Raw genomic sequence first — 22041 nt, forward strand, 5'->3', positions numbered from 1 at the left:
GGAGAGGCTCCAAACTCTCACTAAGAGCCTATTTACCCTACATGTTTAAAATAAGCTTAATTATTTGGTCTCCTCACCCACAGCAAAGGGAGGGGTGGGGTGGATGCGACAGCACTAAGGCGCCAGAGGAAAGAACTCCTTAGTAGACGGACTAATGTAAGGCCACCTAGAACTCACCTCCGTGACCCTGGTGAATTTCACTTGTGAATCAGGGCATAACCAGGGTCTTTAGTAGTGTGCCTGAATAGCAAGAAAAAATTTTCCTTATGTTTGTTAGAGCATCTAAACTATATCATCTGATGCCTGGCCTTCGTAAACAAAGTGATTTTCTGATTAGAATAATTGACTTTTTCAGTGTTTTCCGCTGCTGCAAAATATCCATAACATGAAATTTACCACGTGAGCCATTTTTAAGTGTGCAATTCAACGGCATTAAGCACATTCATAATGTGCCATCATTACCGCTACTCATTTCTAGAACTTTCTGATCACTCCAGACAGAAATTCTGGATCCATTCAGCAATAACTCCCCATTTGCCCCTGCCCCCGGCCCCTGGTGACCTCCAGTCTACTTTCTGGCTATGAATTTAAACCACGTCCGTCTTTCTGCGTCTGATTTGTTTCCCTTAGCATGTTTCCAGGTTTCATCCATGCTGGAGCACATGTCAGAATTTCATTAATTGCCATTAACTTTTAATACTTAAGATTCTTGGACAACAACGGATCCATTCACAACGGTGAGATAACACTTCGTGAAAAATGCTGTCATCCTTACTCTGTGAGGGGACGCATTAAGCAAATGATAGAGATATGATGAGAAATTTCGAGCATCTGTGCAACCCAAAGCAAAATGGAATGCTTGTTCCAAATATTAAGAGTCTTGTTTTGTTAAACGAATAGAAAAGAATCCATACTGATTCTTGTGCTCGATACCCTTCTTCCCTAAAGTAGGCCCCTGAAAGAAAGAGGCTGCAGCCTACATCTGTGGTTTCTTGAATGGCAAATAGCAAAATCAAAATCACATTGAGGCGAAATTACTCCTCAATTTTCTCTGCAAGCTGCCTAAAGGGCATTGTGCAGTGTGTGTGTGTGTGTGTGTGTGTGTGTGTGTGTGTGTGTGTGTGTGTGTAAGAGACAGAACAAGCCATTCCTTTAGACTGCACTTGAAAATATTTTCTCCTAACCTTTTCTTTTCCTCTTTGGATCCACAAGAAATGGTACAAGTGTTCCTTCACTTTTAGAATGGGGCTTCAAGTTATGCTGTTAACCTTTCAGAAGCTTTAAGTGGGAGATGAGTCGGGAGGGGCGCCCCAGCCCTGGCCCGGAGCGGCAGCCTGCAAATAACAGAATTGCTGAAAAGACACGGCCTTTGTCTGGCTTTCCATAAAGCGGTGGATAAATCACGCAACCCAGGGGTCTGTTTGTAGCCTGGTAAAGGGTGTTCCCCATGCAAATGCAGATAGAGAAAGGGGTGTGAGTTAATCTACTTTTGATGAGGGGAGCGTTTCTTTTCTTGTGCTTAGCGGGGAGTTGGGTGGGTGGGGAGAGAGTTGAAAACGAATTGCCTCTTCAAGAGGTTGCGTGGTAAAAATCGCCGGCCGGGGACAAAGGGAGGGGAGGGGGCAGAAGAGGAATGCCGGGTTGGGTTACAATTCAATACAACTTCAGCCTTAGGGAGTTTGAGTGCAGCCTGGCTCCTTAACCCTTGCCTTCCCGGCTTGGCTTTGCCTGGTTAACAGAGAGACTTGGTCTAGAGAATTCACCGCCCTCATTCCGCAAACCTTCAGGGCTGGGAAAGCTAGGGGGTCACACCTGCGAATTGTTGACAGCAGTTTTGAGGGAAAGCAGGAACTACAAAGGCATTCTGACCGGCCTGTCTGTTGAGGACTCACTCCTCTTTTATCGTGGAATTATAAATGCGGATGTTCAGTAGAGCATCTGACCCCCAAGAGGTAGAAAGGATAGAACAGGATTCTTGGGAAGAATCTTAGCCTGGGATTGACACTAGGAGGGGCCATCTTGCTAGTGAAAATAGAGTGTGCAAAGACAGTGAAGCCAGCAGACAGAGGGCATTCCTGAAAGTACCGGGAGTGAATGCCTGTGTGTTGGGGGTAAGGGAAGGAGGGGAACACAGGAGAGTGGATAAAAGAGTCTAGAAAGGTAGGCGGGGGGGGGGGGGGGGCGCCTGGGTGGCGCAGTCGGTTAAGCGTCCGACTTCAGCCAGGTCACGATCTCGCGGTCCGTGAGTTCGAGCCCCGCGTCGGGCTTTGGGCTGATGGCTCAGAGCCTGGAGCCTGTTTCCGATGCTGTGTCTCCCTCTCTCTCTGCCCCTCCCCCGCTCATGCTCTGTCTCTCTCTGTCCCAAAAATAAATAAATGTTGAAAGGTAGGCGGGGGGTGCAGGCCTTGAAGGACCTCCCTCTATGCAGAAGGCTACGGGAAGTCATTTTATGCAGGAAGCAGACATCAAATTTGAGTTCTAGAAAGACCGCATTGGCTTCATTCTCAAAAGTTGCAGAGGTGAGGGCCCCATGGAGGGATTGGTTAGGATGTCCATGCAGTAGGCACGTGGAAGGTAACCAAGACCAAGGCAGGGATGGGAGAGAGGAGGGATCAATTTCAAGACAGGTGGGAGAGGCAGGATTTCTTGTCCAGGCGGGCTTAGCGAGAGGGCCGGGGTCTTTGTATGCATACGTCTCCCGTAACAATCTTCAGACCCTGTCCCAAAAAGGATGGTTAATAGCAAGCTGCTCAAGGACGTCAGCCTTCCTGTGGCACTGTGAATACCTGTGGCAGAGAAAGACGGCGGCAGTTTTTATTATAATTTAGCTGTGAAGGTAGTTCCTTGAGGAGGAAGCGGGCACACGGAAGGCCATACATCAGCCGCACGTGCTGGGCGCCCTGAATGGGCCTCATCGTTTAACCCCCAAGGCCTGCGTTGTCGCATTACCCCTACTCAAAGCTGAGGCGGTGGGGTCTCAACAAGGCCAATAACCATCCAAGGTACAGCTCCCAGCTCCAGGCTGCCCGTGCTTGTGGTTCCTGCACTTTCCACCGCACTGCACCCAGAGGCAGCCCCGGAGCTGAGGCCACACCCAGAGGCAGCCCCGGAGCTGAGGCCTTCGAGGGAACTTCTGCCCTTTCGCCCACGTCTTGCTCTGTCCTCCTATAAATCTGCTTCTTGGGAAAGCAGGTTTGCAGCAGATGGAAACTGCATCTGTTACAAGAAAAAACACATAGCGTACCTCTGTTCAGACTGTGAAAGTGCTGCTGTAGAAATTCATTCCATACAATCTCTTGGAAGTTCACTTATGGAAATCTCATCCTACAAGATCTGTCTCCCTCCCTCCTTCTCAGTTCTAAGTAGCAAGATGGCCATGCCCATGGACAGTGTGCCTTAGATGTAGGAGAGGAGAACAGTTTTCCCTACATCACACATGTCACTCTGTGGGCACGAATGGAGACCAGGCCTCCAGTATGACAGAAGGAAATCTCCGGATGTACCCCATTCAGGAGGCCTGAGAAAGTCAGGTTTCTGAGGAATGTCCCGTCATGGTGGCCCACCTGCACCCCCTTTTTACCCTCTGCCCCCCTGCACATCTCCAAGCCCATAGCTGTTTCTGTGTCAATAAGTAACTTCTGGTTCAGATTTTACCGTGATGAGGTCAACAAGAGTATAGCCAGAGAAGCAGTAATATATGTCCTTAGGGCCACTCATTGTTTTGGGTACAATGGACGGAAGGGTTTAGCCTATAGGCATCTCCATATTTAGCAGCGGATTACCTAATGCCACCAAAGTGTAATCACCTTCATCCGCATTGAAAAACTGCCCATACAGAGATCAGTCCATGTGTAGATTCTTTATTTTAACATACACAGCCTCACTGCACTGCGGTTTTCAAATAGAACAGCTTGACCCTGAGGTCATTATTAAACTGTGTGGCTCAGTAGATGGGACATTGAGTTAAGGTCTTCCAGCTTTTTCCTCTCAGTACTTGATATTGCCCAGGTAGCTCCAGCCTTGAGGCCTAGTGGAAACTGTTTCAGGGTTAGAGCTCCAAGCAAATTAGCACAAACAACACTAGGTTTTCTGTCTCCTAGGCTTTGTTTCTTCTCTATCAAGTGAATGCTACTTGAGTACCTACTGTATACAGATCAGTTGCTATGAGAATCACCTCTAGTATAGTTCCTGTCTCAGTAAAAGAGACTAGAAAGTGTTCCAACTCATTAAATAAGTCATATAGTTCATTATTGTCTAACATATGATTAGGTTATGCATACGGTGACCTGTGCTGTGTATGTGGCAAAACTGTGTATCTGTTTTTTTTTTTTTTTAATGTTTATTTTTGAGAGAGAGAGGGAGGAGCAAGGGAGGTGGGGAGACAGAGGATCCAAAGCAGGCTCTGTGCTGACAGCAGAGAGCCTGATGTGTGAGGCTCAAACCCGCGAGCTGTGAGACCACGACCTGAGCTGAAGTCAGATGCTTAATCGACAGAGCCACCCAGGTGCCCCAACCAGTCCTATAGTTTTCCAGTGCTCTGCTTTCTAGGCTCCCCATCATGTAAAGTTTGTTTAATGTACTTAAGAGTAGCATGGTACTGGGAGGCCTGGAAGAATTCATTTGTGAGGGCTCACATGACCGTTTTGTAGAGGAGAGTGTTCCTGTGGGGGAGCTACGGAAGAGTCAGGGCATAAAGAGGAATGAAATGACCTGTGCCTGAAAAGGGAAGGGGGGACGTTTTGCAGGAGTAGAAAGCCAGGCGCAAGTTGAGAGGGAAGAAAGAGAACTCGTGAACCGAATGAGACAGGAAGGCGCGAGCCAGCGTTGGAAGTCAGATGCCAGACGGTTGAAAGCCAGCGTGCTCGGCTGCTGGAAGAGCATGTGCGGGATGTGTTGACGAGCACATGAAGGAGGGAGGCTTGACGTGTAAATGGACTGAGACTGATTCAGATACAGTGTGCTGACGATCCCGGAACGCGGTAGGCGCCAAGTCAATGAGAGTTGTTGTCTTTGGTGGGCTCCTACCTCAAACCTAATCAAAACCACATCAAGTCCCCAGAAGAAGTCAACAGCAAACATCGCCCACTGTTTAAAGAGACTGCATTAAGGACGAAAGCCTTGGAAACAGTAGTGCTGGGTTTCCAACTGCCCAGGCTGTAAGTCAGCTGATCCTAGTTTGAATGTGACTGAGTCGCTCACTGTCTGTGGGACCTTGGGAAACAATTGAAATTTTCTAAACTTCTAGTAAAATGGGACTAATAATCGGGCCCCCCTCCTGGGGTTGCCGTGAAGGTTAAATAAGACAATGCACGTAAAGCAGTGAGCTCCGCGCGTAGCAATGAACATAAACGTAAGACTACTGATCGTAGTAAATAGCAGTGAGGAGGTGTTAAACTTCAGATGATCTAATAACGTACATTTATTTTACTGATCTTTTATTTTATTCTCTTGCCCATATACAAAATCCTTTGGGCTTTATTTAATTTTCCTTAATTACCGTGTTTCAAATTATACCAGCAGTACCGTGATTATAATTGAGATGAATCAGTTCTCATTTTCAGGTACTTAAAGCTCTGCCAGGACATCACATCCCTTTGCTGTTTTCCTCCTTAAGGATTATAGCCACATCTAATTGTATCTGTCTGCTTCCTTCCCTGGCTTGGACCCGGAGAACTATATTGCGTTTTCAGCATGGTTCTGCACGCTGTGGGGGCGACGTTATATAGACTCAGGGAAAACGTCAGTCCCCTTTTTCTTCCCTCTTCTCTTTTCCCCCTTCTGTCCCCCTCTCCTCATTATCCCCCTCTTTCACCCTGTCTCTGTTCCCCCCTCTCCCCCCAGCCTCAGCAAAGTTGGCAGAGTTTGTCTCAGTGATGAAAATAAAATGGCAAATAATAATAATAATAATGATGCTGTATAAAGTTAACCCAATGAGAAGGAAGACGTAAAAAGAGAGTTGGAGAAAAGTAAGGTGACCCGGGGGTGGGGGGGATGGGGGAACTCCTTCCGGAGGAAGTGTTTAATAAACCTGTCTTTCCTATCTCATCAGCATCCACTGGGATGCTGGTGCTGTGCTTTACTCCAGATGGTTCTGGCAAATTCTCTGGTTGCCCATTGTGAAGATTTTAAACATACTTTACATTCATGCATATTCGGTGAGCACTTAGATTATCCCAGAAATGCTTTATTCTTTTTTGGTTGTTAGAAATGACGATGGGATTAAAGAGTACAGAAAAAAAAGCAATGTGGGTTTCAAATAAGTATGGAAAGATATCTCAGTGCGAGCGGGACTTCGAAATCAGCATGTGTCCCTGTCCCCTATTTTAAGAAGAGCTTTTACATATGAGAATGCTGTCAATGTAATTTGAAAACACTAAACACAGTTTTTAAAATAAATATTTAACAAAGCAATAGAAAATTAAGTTTCCTGCCATGTTTTTGTTACAGAAGGGACTCTCGTAAGAACTTTTCCGTTCTAACTTGGTAAGCTAAGAGATTAATTGTAGTACTATATTTGCACCAAATTCTTTTTAATTATCATGAATTTTTAAAATTTATTTGCGTTTATATACATCAAATCTTCCTCTGGATGTCAATATGAAGTAAAAAAAAAAAAAAAAGACAACTGATTTCCATAATGGTTTGCCAGAAGCATAGGAAAAGATGGGCGTCCAGTTGCTTGAAGAACTTTAATATATTAATGCTAATCCTGTTTCTTCTGATTCAGTTACTATAGGCTGCCAGTTCATTTGTGTTTTCTGCTTAAAGCCTTTGGAGAAAACCAAATATACCCAGTTTTTGTTTGGAGAAAACCAAATATACCCAGTTGTCTTCAAGCAGAGATCTATTTCTCTTTCTACTCAGCATTTCTGTTTTTAATAGAATTCCTGTCTGCCCAGACCAAGTTTCTCTTTCTGGGAAGACCTGCCACTCCTCCCCCTGTCTAGGGCTGGCTGTCCCACCTCCCTGCTCCCCTTCTCTTAGGAGGAAGAGGGGAAACACTGGAGGGGACTGAACAGGCTGTATCATTTGTCACAGCTTAGCAAGAAGGCCATTCCTGACATTTTTTACTGATGCTTTATGTATTGAAAGTATTATACTAGGTAAATGAGGCTGAAAGCTCCCAGTTTTATTTATTTGTTTGTTTGTTTGTTTGTTTGTTTATGATCCTTTTACTCAAATGTCTCAGAGCCATTAATTCTGACTTTTACATACCACCAGTTAAGATCAGCTTCTATACCATCAGTTAGGAAGACTGGATGAGAACTGATCTCCTACCAGCAACAGATGCTGCTTTTAACTCTTCCCCCTTTGCTCCCCCCCCCCACCCAACCCCCTTGCGGTGCGTGCACATGGGGTGTACGTCTTCCTCGTCTTCTTCTCTTATTCTTCCCTCTTTCTCTCCTCGTCTTCTTTTCCCTCTTGTGCTTTCTACTCCCCTTTTTCTTCCCTCTTCTCTTCTCCCCCTTCTGCTCCCCTCTATCCATCCTCCCTGTCTTCCCCCCTCCGCCCCCCCTCCTTCCCGACCCCCAACAAGGTTGGCAGAGTTTGTCGCCATGATGATATATGGCATTTTCTGCGCACTTTTCCGCGGTGTGGAGGCAACGTTATACAGACTCAAGGAGAACACTGCTCCCACAATAAGAGCTTTGTTTCCAGCTTGATGAAGTGGCCGGAGACCCCCGCCTCCCGTTTCGTTAGCTGTACCCTCCTCCCCCCTTCCCCCCCATGGATGTGGGCAGAGAAATCAGAGAAAAGAGATTAACTGGAAGATTAACTCCTGAAACTTTATCTGCAGGCTACAGAGGGAGATTTTACTATAAACCCTGATTAGTGGCTTATTTGGAAGAAAGAGAAAGGGTTTCTTTTGTTTGAAAATGTGTCCTATCCTCCCACCGCATTTTGTAAATAATTTTTATAACACATTGTCATACTCTGACTTCTTTCTTTCGCATGCCTTTCTCCTGTACTCTTCTTGTGGGCACCTAGAGTACAGGGTCACATCTTACTTGTTTCTTGATGTCCCCCCTTAATGCAGAAACTCGCACATAGGATGTGGCCCCCAAAACTCTTAGTTGTGTACATTATAATGAAACTATTGAAGGGAATACAACGCAGTCACTGTAAAGAATGACAAAGAACTATCCTGACATATAGGAAGCCTGTGTATTTATATACATTGAGTGGGGGGAGAGAAGTTGTGAACCGAGCATAGATCTCATTTTTGACAAATGTCACTGCCCTGGAACATAGCCCAGAAGCATGCATACCAGGTCACCAACCAGAGGTACCTCTGGAGAATGACATCTGGGGAGAGGGAGGGGCCCTGCGGAGGGAGAGGGAACTTTTTACTCTGTATTCTCTGGCTCACTGGAATTTTTTCTAGCCAAGAAATGAAGCTGACCCATGTGGCCACTCCCTGCTCTACTCAGAAAGACAGTGTTCCCAGCCCGGACCTCCCAGGCGAGGGGCTTATCTTCCCCCCCCCCCCCCCCCCCCCCACCGCTTATCTTGGCCCTTGACCTGGTTCTCATGCTCGGCTTCCCCTTCCCTACACCTACCACCAACCCGTTCACGGAAGCATCTGCGATGAGTGCGCGCATGGGGTGCGTGGGTGCGTGCGTGGGTGGGTGCACGGGTGGACGGATCAACCGGTCAGTCCTCCCCGGTCCCACATCTCTTCCCGGGTCAAAATTCACAGTCCCGCTAGCCACTTCCAGAGCAGGCCGCGGCTCTCTCTAGTCACTGCACCCGGGAATCTGTCATCCTCTCTCAGTTTCCCCCAAGACTGTCCGGAAGAGGAGGGCTTGCCAGGCTCTCTGCTCCAAGACAGACCCCCTCCAAAGCGCCCCCCACCGCTGCTCCCGCTCAGGGGTGCGGTCTCATGGGCGGGAGCCCCAGCGTCCTGTGCTGCCCGTGGCCTCGCAGCTCTTCGCTTACTGTTACCACTTCCTTTGCAAGGGCTCTTCGCTGTTGTCACCGCCACAGGAGACTTCTTGGAGGTGCCATGGCCTGCTCCCCCCTTACCGAGGCTGCAGGTGGCCAACACCGAGCTACTTGGAAGCTGCTTTTTTGTGGGTGGGCGCTGGCCGTGGCCGTGGACGCTGGAGCACCGGAGACGACCTTGGCCTCTCTGTTCTGTCAGCGCTGCCTCAGCCCGAGCCCCAAGCTGCACAGCCTTTGCACAGCTTCTAGCTCCCCGTGGAGCTTTCTGAGCCAACCGCTGTTTTTCTCCCCAGATCCGGAGCCTGCCAAACCCCTCCTTGGAGATCCTACAGCGACATGTGCCTTCACACATCCCAAACCGATTGACGCCCTGTCTTTGCCCCCAGCCCACCACCCTCTTCTCTTCAGGGCTCCCGGGAACGGGGCGAGAAAGTGCATCCGGGACTTGGGCCAGGCCGGCGATGCTGAACCGGTCGTGACCACGGTGATGTTCCCTGGGGGCTCTATTTGTGCAGAGGACAATGGCTGGAAAGTAAAACCCCCATAGGTCTCCTCAGAGCTTTGACCCTAAGAAGACAAGATGAGCAAGCCAGAGCCGCGTGGAGGTCTCCTGTCTAGAGGAGTGAGGCCAAAAGATCTGTCTCCTCTTCATCGCAGATCCCCAGAGGTGTTTGTCAGTGATCTTTCTGGCTGTGAGGCGGTCCGGTACCGCGGGTACCAGCCGGCCAACAAGGCCTAGAGCCAAGCTGAGGCTTCTGCAGGCTCGGCCAGCAGGAGCGGCCCTGGCTTACTTTTACCTCACCAGCTTCCAGGCCAAGAGAGGCAGAAGGAAGGGTGAGGGCCGGTGGGTGCTGTTGCCAGAGGGAGCATCCCAGCTCCGCCTTCCTGCCTTTTCATTCACTGCCCGCAACAGAGGATAAGAGAAATGTCCTGCTGCGGGGGAGGAGAACAGAGCTCCTTCTCTTCAGCGTGGAAAGTGAGCGGAGAGAGAAGCTCGGACTCCCTCCTCCTCCTCGTTGGGGAGCAAGAAATCCCGGCCCCTTCGAGGTCCTTCCAGCCAGGCTAAGAATCAGGTTGACCTGAGATAGATTTAACAGGACAAAATCCAATTTAACAGCGTACGTACGGACAGACATGGGAATTCCAAAGACGGGCAACATATAGATAGATAGATAGATAGATAGATAGATAGATAGATAGATAGATAGATAAAGTCATCCGGAACTAAGGCGAAGGGGGCAAAGGTCGGGGCCTTCAGAGGAAGGAATGCAACTTACAGGAAGATGGAAAAAAAGTAAATGTTTGGTAAACAAATGTTTGCTGGGCCCCTCGGAAACAATGGGACCAGAGGACTTTGCTCGGAGTGGCCTTGCTTAGGTCCCTCCCTGTCTGCCTTAGGTGGCTCATATCATAATGTGGTTATCTATGGTGATAGCCCTCTTTCTGGAGCAGGTCCTCTCTCTCAATTCTCTTTAGGCATTTGAGGGGGGAGGTTAAAGAGCTTTTCCTGAATTTGCTGGGTTTTGATTGCTTTTTAACTCAAAATAGACCTTCTGCCAAAGTGACCCATCTTGGGGTGACCTCCGTGGGCCCCCTACATCCTGAGAGCCAACAGTGTCCCTCACACACTGTGACTCTCACCCTTGACCGGCTCCTTTCTGTCCTTCACGCCGGTTAGATGGCGTTCCTCTCTGTAGACCCTGCCTCTGAGGGCCTGGTCCGGGTTCACCTGCGCTGCTCTGCTGGTCTAACCGGCCTCCCCACCCCCGTTTCACACCTTCTGTTCTGTTTTCTTCACTGAGGCTGGGATGGTCTGCGGTGTCCCTACATCCTTCCGTGGTGGCCACCACCTACAGAGCATGGAAGATTCTCCATGATCCGCCTGTCCTCACACCGCAGCTCACCCCCAGGGTCTGTGTGCCTGTGCACAGGCCCTGCCGTCTTGGCCCAGGTCAGCTCCTTTCAGTAGCCTGAGGCCTCTGTTTGCACTTTTCTACCTTCCTGGATGCTGTCTCCCTTTCTCTACATCCAGAATGCTGGTTCTCCTTAAAGATTCAGTTCCACGCACACTTCCTCTGGTAGAGAGCCTCTCTCCGCCCTGGAATTGAGCACTTTTTCTCTGCCCCCTCTGTCCACCATACTGAATATTTATCAGCCATGCAGCCTCAACACTGTATTGTACTTGTTTGTTTACACTGGTCTTTCAACCACACGGGGAACTCCTTGGGGGTAGGCATCATGTTTTATTCATTTTTTTAATTCTTAGCTTGTAAAACAGAACTCGGCACACAGTCTTAGGTCCTCAATAAAAGGTGCGGGGGGGGGGGGTGGCGGGGTTGTAGGAATGAATGTGAATGCTTTTAAACTGTAAATTGATATGCAAGTGTAAGTTTTTGTAACTTACTGTGGCGTCAATGGCATCCCAATGTAATACATGGCATTTGGAGGGCAGATTTGGGGATAAACAGATGACTACTTTCTAGAAAAGGTGGAGGGGTTGGAGAAAAGAAAAAAAAAATGCTTCCTTCAAAATAAAGACCCAAAAGTCTCACATACGAGTTACATGAAAGGACTTGGAATTTGAAAGTTCTAAAAACAGAAAAACCAACCAAAAAGAGCCAACTATAAACCCACTAGGTCGAACTTTGAAATGTCAGCAAGAGGACTTCGGAATGGAACCTTTTTGTTGTGTTTCTACAATGGACTCTCCCCAAGAGAGGAGGCGGAAGGGAGTAGAAAGGATGTAGAGTGTGGTGAGACTTTATAGTTCTAAGTCCTTTCCCTCTTGTGGTTTATCTTTATTATGGTAAACAGGTTATCATTTTAAAACATTTTTAAATGTTATTTTAGAGGAAGAAGGGAAATGGGGCAGGGACATTAATTGAATTCTATAAGCGTCGTAGAGAAATAAGGCAAACTGCCAAGGACACTGCACTTGAGTTTAAATTGGAATTTGAACTCTGTCCATTTCTGCACCGTCTCTGCTGGGGGACTGCCTAGACCAGGGCTCCTCTGCCTGTGCCGAGGAACAGGGATGTATGTGTATGTGTGTGCGTGCGTGCGTGTTTTCTTCCAGTCAGTCACACGCTGATTCTTCTGTAAAATACAGTAAGAAGTAAATCGCTAGAAAAACAAAATAGAAGAAATCAGACATGCAAAATATAAGCCCGAATTTATCGTTAGATTCAACAGATCTCATTCCCTCAAAATATTGGAAGTTTCCACCTGCTTACTCTCAACTTCTGCACCTATCTTGTAGTTCGGGTACCACTTTGCAAACAGTCTCCTTTGCCATTTATGGCACTGAAAATAGAGGGGCGCCTGGGTGGCTCAGTCGGTGAAGCGTCCGACTTCGGCTCACGTCACGATCTCACGGTTTGTGGGTTCGAGCCCCGCGTCGGGCTGTGTGCTGACAGCTCAGAGCCTGGAGCCTGCTTCGGATTCTCCGTCTCCTTCTCTCTCTGCCCCTCCGCCAGTTGTGCTCCGTCTTTCTCTGTCTTACAAAAATAAATAAATGTAAAATAGCACTGAGTTAGTCTTTACTTGGGTGTTTTCAGTACCGGACGTTACAGGGGATGAAAAAGTTACCGCAAGGAGGACACCCGTGTACAAATCTCAAGGAGATCCTGAGGCCATAAACTGATTAGAAAATAAATACCTGAGGCTAAATTTAAAATGGCGTAATAGAACATTTTTCCAACTAGTGGCAAGCTCTTTTTTTGTGTGTATCTCCCCACCTTGTCCCTCTCCCAAGTGGAGTGAATTCTTTGATCTTTTTGGAGAATAATCGTTTTCAATGCAAAAGTTTTAAATTGATCCTTCGTTGTTAACTGTAGGGTAGCCGTAAGTGCTGACATCAAGCCAATAAAATTAATAAGCAGTGTGACAGGCTCTAATAAATTTCATTGGTGTCTTTGCTCTGTCATTTGAGCACTGAACCAACTGTTATTATCACCGAGCTTCGAACCTCTCATTTTGGCTTGAGATGATTACAGCTGCTAATGCAGTGCATGCTACGGTCGTTTCCAGTAACTGGTTTAGGGTTAAAGTATCCTATTTAAAAGGCTTAATTATGATCAGTGGGGGGAACGAGTTGTGGCCCTATGACTTTGATCCGTTTTCTAGAGTGACCTACAAAAATTGGGACTCCTAACGATCTGTTTTCTCAACAATTTCAACAAACGAGCAGCTTTGACATTCTAGTTTCCCTACCACGAACTGGGGGGTTTAGAAACTCCTTCATTTGGAGAGGGGCCATCCTCTGTTGGAAGCCAGCCATGGTTCTTTGTTTCTAACCCCAGCTGAAATTCTTCAAGCCCCTTAACTCCATCTCTCCCTCACGTGAAGAATTTAGTATCAGGTTTCTGCAAATGAGCAAGCTCTTCACCTGAAGTGAGAAAAAGGATTATTTTCTCCTTTAAAGCCCATGGCAGCCAGCGAGGTCAATTTGGCACCCGCATATGTCATTTCTGCCCTAGCCTTTATCCCGCTATTTGTGTGGATCATGCCTATCCTTATCTTTCTGTTTAATTTCATGCCCATCTATAACCTTATGTTTTACCTTCTTAATTCCGCACTTGATATGTCCTTTTAAAATGATGGGGCACCTGGGTGGCTCAGTCGGTTGAGCGTCTGACTTTGGCTCAGGTCATGATCTCGCGGTCCGTGAGTTCAAGCCCCACAGGGGGCTCTGTGCTGCCAGCTCAGAGCCTGGAGCCTGCTTTGGATTCTGTGTCTCCCTCTGTCTCTGCCCCTCCCCTGCTCATACTCTGTCTCTGTCTCTCTCCAAAATAAATAAAGGTGAATAGAATAGAATAGAATAGAACGGAATAGAACAGAATAGAATAGAATGTTATCAGGAGTGCCTGGGTGACTCAGTTGGTTAAACCTCCAACTCTTGATCTCAGCTCAGGCCTTGATCTCAGGGTCATGAGTTCAAGCCCCACATTGGGCTCCACGCTGGGTGTGAAGCCTATTAAAAAAAAAAGATAAGTAAATAAAATGTTGATCAACGTTTTAAACAACTATCAAATATAAGCATTCAGTGCAAGTAAATATTAGCCCATCTTTTTGTACCACTTGTAATTTTATGTAAGCATCATTGAATACATTTATTTTTTTGCACAAGTGTAGGTTAGGTTTACATGTTGTTCAAAAGGTACTTATTTCACTTCTAGCTATCTTTAGCATTTCTTATTTGGGCATGAAAGGAAGGAGGCTATGTCTTGCTGTTGTGGGTTTTGGGTGCCAGAGACACTAAAACCCTGTGAATTTAAATTTCTTCTTGAGATGGCCACTGTCTTCAGAAGAAAAGATGTTACCACAAAGCTTAAAAGAGAAAAAATGTTTAGAAACATTGGTTCAGCCTTTTGCATTACTGGTGGGAATGCAAACTGGTGTAGCCACTCTGGAAAACAGTGTGGAGATTCCTCAAAAATTAAAAATAGAACCACCCTCCGACCCAGCAATTGCATTACTAGATATTTATTCAAAGGACACAGGAGTGCTGTTTCGAGAGGGCACATGCACCCTGATGTTTATAACAGCACTATTGACAATAACCAAAGTATGGAAAAGAGCCCAAACGTTCATTAACTAATGAATGGATAAAGAGGATGTGGTGTGTGTGTGTGTGTGTGTGTGTGTGTACACACACACATAGATATAATGGAATATTTCTTGGCGATCAAAAAGAATGAAATCTTGCCATTTGCAACAATGGAGATAGTCTATATCATGCTAAGCGAAGTAAGTCAATCAGAGAAAGACAGATGTCATGTGATTTCACTTAGATGTGGAATTTAAGATACAGAACAGATGAACATAGGGGAAGGGAAGCAAAAATAATATAAAAACAGAGGGAGACAAACCATAAGAGACTTTTAAATACAGAGAGCAAACAGGGTTGCTGGAGGGGTGTCATTGGGGGATGGGCTAAATGGGCGATGGGCATTAAAGAGGACACTTATTGGGATCAGCACTGGGTGCTGTGTGTAAGTGATGGGACACTAAAGTCTATTCCTGTAATCATTATTACACTATATGTTGGCTAACTTGGATTGAAATTAAAAAGATAAATGAGTAAACAATGGTTCGTGCATGCCAGCGATTTTAGTATTGAAGAACCAGAATGGTAAGTTAGGATGCATTCTGGGAAATGGGCTCCTGAGAAAGTTTATGGTGAGGCCCTGCCTGGTTTTCCTTTGAGGAACGTGAAGAGCATGAGAGAATGAATGGGCCTGATGAAAAGGGAGAAGGAAGAATTATCTGATGGTTCTTAAATTTCGTTTCTCCTTTGGCTGATCACACCTAAATGCTATTGTGTTTGCGACTGGACGTTGGAATGTGGCCGTGGCCTGGGATTCTCACAGGGTCCCTTTCTCCACATGCTGCAGAACACCGTGTGACGTTTGGTCGAGGGCCACGGTACATCGTGCAGCCCAGGGCAGGGGATTGTATTTATTTTCTATTTTACGTTATTTCAGCTGTTTTCACTTTTTTCTTTATTGTTTTCTTGCCTCCTACAGAGTTCTTTTTTCAAGCATTGCTGGGGAAGGGGGAACACTCAGTTATGAACTCTCACACCCGGGGCAGAAAACAGCCTTCTCTCAGCAGCTCCAAGCTTCTAAGCCACACACACTTAACCCACTGTGGATTTGAACCCACATTAGCTCTGCTTGGGAGCTGGTACTGTTGTCAAAAGATGTAAAATCATTTCAAAGCTTTCCATGGCTCATTAACATAGGCTACTAGATAGCATAAGTGAGTTATGTGCTTATTACAATAAAAAGAGAATTTTGGGTTTTTTGGAAATTGGTATTTGAGGAAGGATTTGGTTCTGCCCTTTAACAACCGATAGCTTCCCGATTTAAAGGTTATGTTTAAACAACTCTTTCCCCCCCAGTTTATGGAGATATAATTCACACAGAACACTGCATTGGTTTAAGGTGTAAAACATAATGATTTGATACACATATATTCTGTGAAATGATCACCACATTGAGTTCAGTTAACAGCCATCACCACACAGTTACAAATTTTTTATCTTGTGATGAGAAGTGTTAAGATCTGCATTTCTGGCTTTCTACTATATGAATTTGAGTATCTTTTTATCATATACATCAGTCAAGGAAACAGAAGACGGTGTTGTTATGCCAAAACTCTGACATTCTGAGAAACGAAGATCATTATATTATCCTTCTAGGGAGGCTCTAATACGTTTGGGGGGTATATAGACTATTGTGTGGCATACTCCTTCTTCTTGTCCAAACTCCCTGTTCTATAAATAGGTAAGTACTGTCATCATTAATAAACGAGACACAGTACAATTAATGAGCACATTAGCATAATAATTACTTGAAACTGATATGAAAGATTTGTCCTGCATAACTAAAGGTGGCTTGGAGAAGGACAGGAATGTTTAAGACATCCTTGTCATTGATTTCCCAGGATTACCTTGACTGCATCAGGGACCAAACAAAACTTCCGCTGGGGACAGAAGAAAGATCAGCCCTCTTTGGAAACATACAGGATATCTACCACTTCAATAGGTAAGTTCATACTCAAATGATTGTTCTCACACGAGAATATGATGACTTTCACGTGAATGCAGCCTAAGAAAACTTTACCTGTAATCCTTGATTCGACGTCATACAGTTTTGTGTGCCATCATGTGATGAAGCCTTCTAGCTAGAAGCATCCTTGTTCTAGATGAGTCTCCCATTTAATATTCCATCCCACTCCACCCTCCTGACTCGGAGAAGAGACCTGTTTGCCCTGACGGAGGAGTGACATCTTTCTTCTACAACACAACAGAAACGGGGCATCCAGAAGCGTGCGCGTGCTTAGTCTACAGCACCCCACCTCCCCTGGATTTTCTAGAAGTTGTCTTCTGCCTAGGGCGTGGGGAGGACACCGTAAACACACAACTACTTTAGGTCACAACATATATGAATTCAAATTACTTAATAATTTACATTTTAATGATTAGTTCAAACACGTATTGAGGACCGACTACATAAAAGACGCTGAGCTTAGAAAATTTGCTGAAGGGGCTGGGACAGGCAAATTGGTTAGTGTTGTATGTTGTGAAACTTCTGCCAGGAAGTAGGCAGGTTAAGATTATAGACTCTGGTTTCCAACATGTCTGGGTTTGCATCTCAGCTGAGCCATGTAGGTATCTTTGGGTGAGTCTTTCGATGGAGTAGAATAACTCCCTCCCTCCAAGGCTGTACCCGTGTCTTCCTTTCTCCATGAAGCTTGCCGGACACACACACACACACACACACACTCCCCTCAACTGCTCTTTTTCTCCTGGCATTTATCGAATTCCGACATACCCTGTAACTGACTTTGGGTTGACATCTGTTGTTTCTTTCCTCGCCACGCCCACTCCCCCAAGGACAGGGATCTGTTTCCTTACTGCCCTTGTACCTCGACAGTGCCTGGCGTACAGGCGACATACAAACGTTTGTGGAACGAATGAATGGAAACAGTAAGTATAGGTGTCTCGTAAGGTTATTGTGAAGCTTCAGTGCATTCATATACCAAAAGTGCCCAGCTCAATGGTAGCACAGAGGAAGCACCAAAAACATCAACCGGGATGATGTCGAATTTGTTAAAATCCCACTACGAAATTCGACAGCGCCCTGCCATCGTGTGACTCCACCGTAACGCAAACTATAAATCTTACCCCACTTTGCTTAATGAAATTGGTACATGTGACACCTTGGAGGCGGGACCCACATCTCCTTTGCTCCCTCCGAATCCCTGACACCCAGCCCGAGCACGGCCTCTCTGGGAGACATGCGTCTTGAATTGCATCAACAGCTCCTTTAATTTTGAAAGCCCCGGATGTAAAAACTGCAAGTGTTGAAGCCTCTTCCTAATTGGACCCAGGAGACTTTGAAAACCAGTCTGCATGTTCCATGATAGGGGTTCTCAACTTGAACTACACACTGGAATCAACTGGGAAGGTTTAAAAAAAAAAAGATATGATCGATCCCACCCCAGAAATTCTAATGAGTTGGTTTGGGGTGGGGCCAGGGCATCAGAAATTTTGGACAGATTCTCCGATGTTTGAAGCGTGCAGCCGTGGCTGGGGAAAACCTTCGACATAAAATAAATACGGTAATAAGAAAATAGAGAGGGACGCCTGGGTGGCTCAGTCAGTTAAGCGTCGGACTTAAAGCCCCACGTCGGGCTCTGTGCTGACAGCTCAGAGCCTGGAGCCAGCTTTGGATTCTGTGTGTCTCTGTCACTCTCTGTGTCTCTCTCTCTGCCTCTCTCTCTCAAAAATAAACAAGCATTAAAAAAATATTTAAGAAAAGAGAGAAAGGTCATCAGGAACTTGAATTAGGGAATTTAGAGCGTGCATGTTCATTAGCAACGCATCGGTGTTCAGGCAGGCTCCCATTTAACCGTCACTCGCCACAATGGTAAATGTTAGCTGGTAAATGGTAAATGATGGTAAAGTGATGGTCAATCCTGTGAGCCCCTGAGTGGCCTCTCCTTCCAGAACCTAGCAGTAGCTCCGTAACCTGGGGCGCGGGTGGAAGCATAGACGCTGGGAGGCGCCTGGCCTGCGCCTTCTGGTGGTTTGGCTGTGAGCTGATGGTTATGACTGTTTTTCTAGTGCCTTCTTCATGCCAGAGGCCAAAGAGTTTTATGAGCACTATCACTTTCTATGCCTCATCTGGGCTCCTCTGACCCCAAACCCCAGGCACTTAGCCATATTCCCTCTTGCCAGAGCGGAGCCCTGCGTTTCCAGCCATGGTCCGGGACATTGCAGTGTAGTCCAGAAAGGGTTTTTACTCCCCAGAGTTTAAAGCTTCCAACGTCTCCTAATTTAAAGAAAGGTAAGAAAGAAGCGTAGCCCCGCCCCCGCCCAGGCAACAAGAACGGCCCTTGACAGTGGAGCCCATTCTGCACGAGTTGGAAGACTGAGAAGGCCTTTTTATATTCCCGAATCAGTTGTCTGTTCTTTTCTCTTTGGCGTTTTCCGAGCAAGGAAGCCAGACATGTCTGCAATAAACTTGAGGCAGAGTGAATGAGTACCCCGACGATGATGACACGTGACGCGTCAGTGTAGGGATGCAGCGTGCGCACAATGAGCACAGCGTATTCGTGCCTCTCCCTTTCCTAGGTCACACTTAGACATCCCCTGCACGTGCATTATCTCATTTAATCCTTGTAACAGCTCTCCGTGGTTAGGATGCATATTGTACGCACATCTTATAGACGAATCAGTCATGCAGTGTAGAAAAAGTCCTTTGCTCAAGGACATGGAACTAGGCATTCAGTTTAGCCTATTTGCCAACTTTCTGGTTTTGTCAAATTTCTGTTGGCTTTCTTATTATTTTATTTCACTACTATTTTCAAGAATATCTTCTTGTTTAACTTTTTCAGATGCGTTGTCTATACTGTTGGGTCCCTATTCATTTTTATTTCCTTCCCCTTAAATCTGAAGTCTACATTTAGAGCTCAAACGTCTTTGCTGTTACATTTGGCTAAATAAATAGTATTGATGTGACTTTTTATATTAATGCCTCTGATGAATCTTTTATTAGATATCCTACATCAGTTGATTTCAAAGCTACGACTATCTGGCAAATCTATGGTTGGGGCTTAAAATAATTTTGAAGGTTCTATTATTAGTTCAGGTCCAGATTTTTCAACATAATATAATATTATTGTGACCAACTAAGCAAGATTTAAATCTCTAAAATTAAAGAGGGGAAAAAGAAAATGGCTTTATGCTGGCCTGAAAAACTCTGCTGACTAGATATTGTTTTCAATATATATTTCCAAAAGACAGAAAAGCATAGAGTAGCATAGTAAGCACCCATGAATCCCACCCTCACTCTATCAAAGTTTTGTAAATTTTATTTATTTATTTTTTTAAAGAGAGAGAGATCATGCTAGTGGGGGAGACGAATAGAGAGAGAGATAGAAAATCTTAAGCCGTCTCCGTGCTCAGCACAGAACCTGATCCAGGATTTGATTCCACAACCATGGGATCATGACCTGACCCAAATCAAGAGTTAGATGTTTGGGGTACCTGGGTGGCTCAGTAGGTTAAGTGTCCCACTCTTGGTTTGGGCTCAGGTCATGATCTCCCGGTTCATGAGCACCACATCAGGCTCTGTGCTGACAGCAAGGAGCCCGTTGGGACTCTCTCTCTCTCTGTCTCTCCCTCGCTCACTCTGCTTCTCCCTCTCTGCCCCTCCCCTGCTCTCTCTCTCTTTTGCAAAATAAATAAATAAACTTAAAACAATTAAAAAAAAAAAAAAAAGAGTTGGACGCTCAACCGACTGAGCCACCCGGGTGGCCTAAAGCTTTTTCTTGTGTCATATTTGCTTTAGAAATTTTTTAAAACAGCAAGACATTGTAAATAATGTTCAAGTCCCTTATATACCCTTCCCAACTGCATTTCACTCTGTAGAGAATGACACAGAGATGTTGCTCGTAAGCGAGTTCTCCGGCAACAGGAGAAGAGAGGGGGAATCTGGGATTTACACTGTTTGCCAATTTCTGTGGTGTAAACGTTCCCTCACCGCAGATTTTAAGCCGCTAACGTGACATCACTGAACACGGAAGTGGGAAGAGGCGTGCAGAATTGGCTCAGGCAAGCCAGCGTAATCTGGCTCAGTATAACACTAGCACTGTCACTATCCAAGACTTGGTGTTTCATTGCCAAGTAGGATTTTGTGGCCATGACTATATACGTAAGTATTTAATTTAAAGTATGTAACATGCAGGGCCCCGGGTGGCTCAGTCGGTTAAGCATCCGACTTTGACTCAGGTCATGATCTCATGGTCTGTGAGTTCAAGCCCTGCATCGGGGTCTGCGCTGACAACTCAGAGCCTAGAGCCTGCTTCAGATTTTGTGTCTCCGCTGTCTCTCCCACTTCCCTATTCACACCCTATCTGTCTCTGTCTCTCAAAAAATAAACATTAAAAAAAATTTTTTTTTAAATATGTAACATGCTTTCGCTTATTTCAAACATGGCATAAACTGTGTCAACCTTTCACAAAATTTTTTTCACTCACCATTGTTTTTGAGCTTTCTACCTCTACTTTGTTTATTTTAACTGTGATGTACTATCCCATTGGGGGATACATTACTTTGCATTTTGTCCATTATAAATAAGACTGAGCATCTTTTGGAGCACCTGGGTGGCTCCGTTGGTTAAGTGTCCAACTCCTGGTTTCGGCTCAGGTCATGATCTCACAACTCGTGACATAGAGCCCCGCTGACGGCACAGAGCCTGCTTGGGATTCTCTCTCTTCCTCTCTCTCTGCCCCTCCCCCACTTATGCACACACGCGCGCACACGCACACTCTCTCTCTCTCTCTCTCTCTCCCTCAAAATAAACAAACATAAAAAAAAAAAGATCGAGCATCTTTTCTTGTTTGTTGGCCACTTCTATTTTTCGTGTGTGAATTTCTGCCTCCTATCCACTGCCCATTTTTCTGTCAGGACGTTTCCTTTTCTTCTTGTCGTGTAGGAGTGCTTGATGCATTTTGCCTGGTGATCTTTGTGGGTTATGTGAGTTGCACACCACCTCCTACTATAAGACTTGTCTTTTAACTTTAATTACAGTTTGTTTGAAAAGAAGTCATAAGTTTGACCATTTTAAATAAATGTACATGTTATAATACGTGGATTTCGTGTTGTGTTTAAAAAAGTATTTTGTACCCTCAGTTCATAACTATGCACTATTATTTTCTAAACGTCTTAAATTTTTGCTTTGTCTTTAATCTTACTACAGTTGTTGGAGGTATGGTATATGGTAGGAAGTCCAAATTCTTATTTTCCTCTGTGTAGCCAACGGCCCAATCACCACTGATTGAAAAGTACGTCCTCTCTGTGCTTATTTCTACCTCCATGTTCCTCCCACGTGACTTTTACATGTGTGTGTGGGTCTGTTTCTGAGCTGTGTATTCTGTTTCATTACTCTATTTGTCCGTCTCTCCCCCATACCACACTGTCTTCATTATTAAGCCCACGTTACCCTTCAACAATGGCTTAGCTTTTCTTGACTCTGCATTGTCAAGTGATTTTTTTTTATTATTTTGTCAAGTTCCATGATG

At 45.6% G+C, this 22041-nt stretch overlaps 1 protein-coding gene across 1 annotated transcript in view; it reads left to right on the plus strand.

The window, feature by feature from the left end:
* Nucleotides 1-22041, plus strand: part of PLEKHG1 (pleckstrin homology and RhoGEF domain containing G1) — a 179519-nt gene that overhangs the window by 94185 nt on the left and 63293 nt on the right. The window contains exon 3 of the mRNA XM_030316589.1: nt 16396-16496. Coding sequence (XP_030172449.1) covers nt 16396-16496 — 101 coding nt within the window. The remainder of the gene's footprint in view (nt 1-16395; nt 16497-22041) is intronic.

This window comes from Lynx canadensis, chromosome B2 (assembly GCF_007474595.2).
Source record: "Lynx canadensis isolate LIC74 chromosome B2, mLynCan4.pri.v2, whole genome shotgun sequence".
Taxonomy (NCBI): domain Eukaryota; kingdom Metazoa; phylum Chordata; class Mammalia; order Carnivora; family Felidae; genus Lynx; species Lynx canadensis.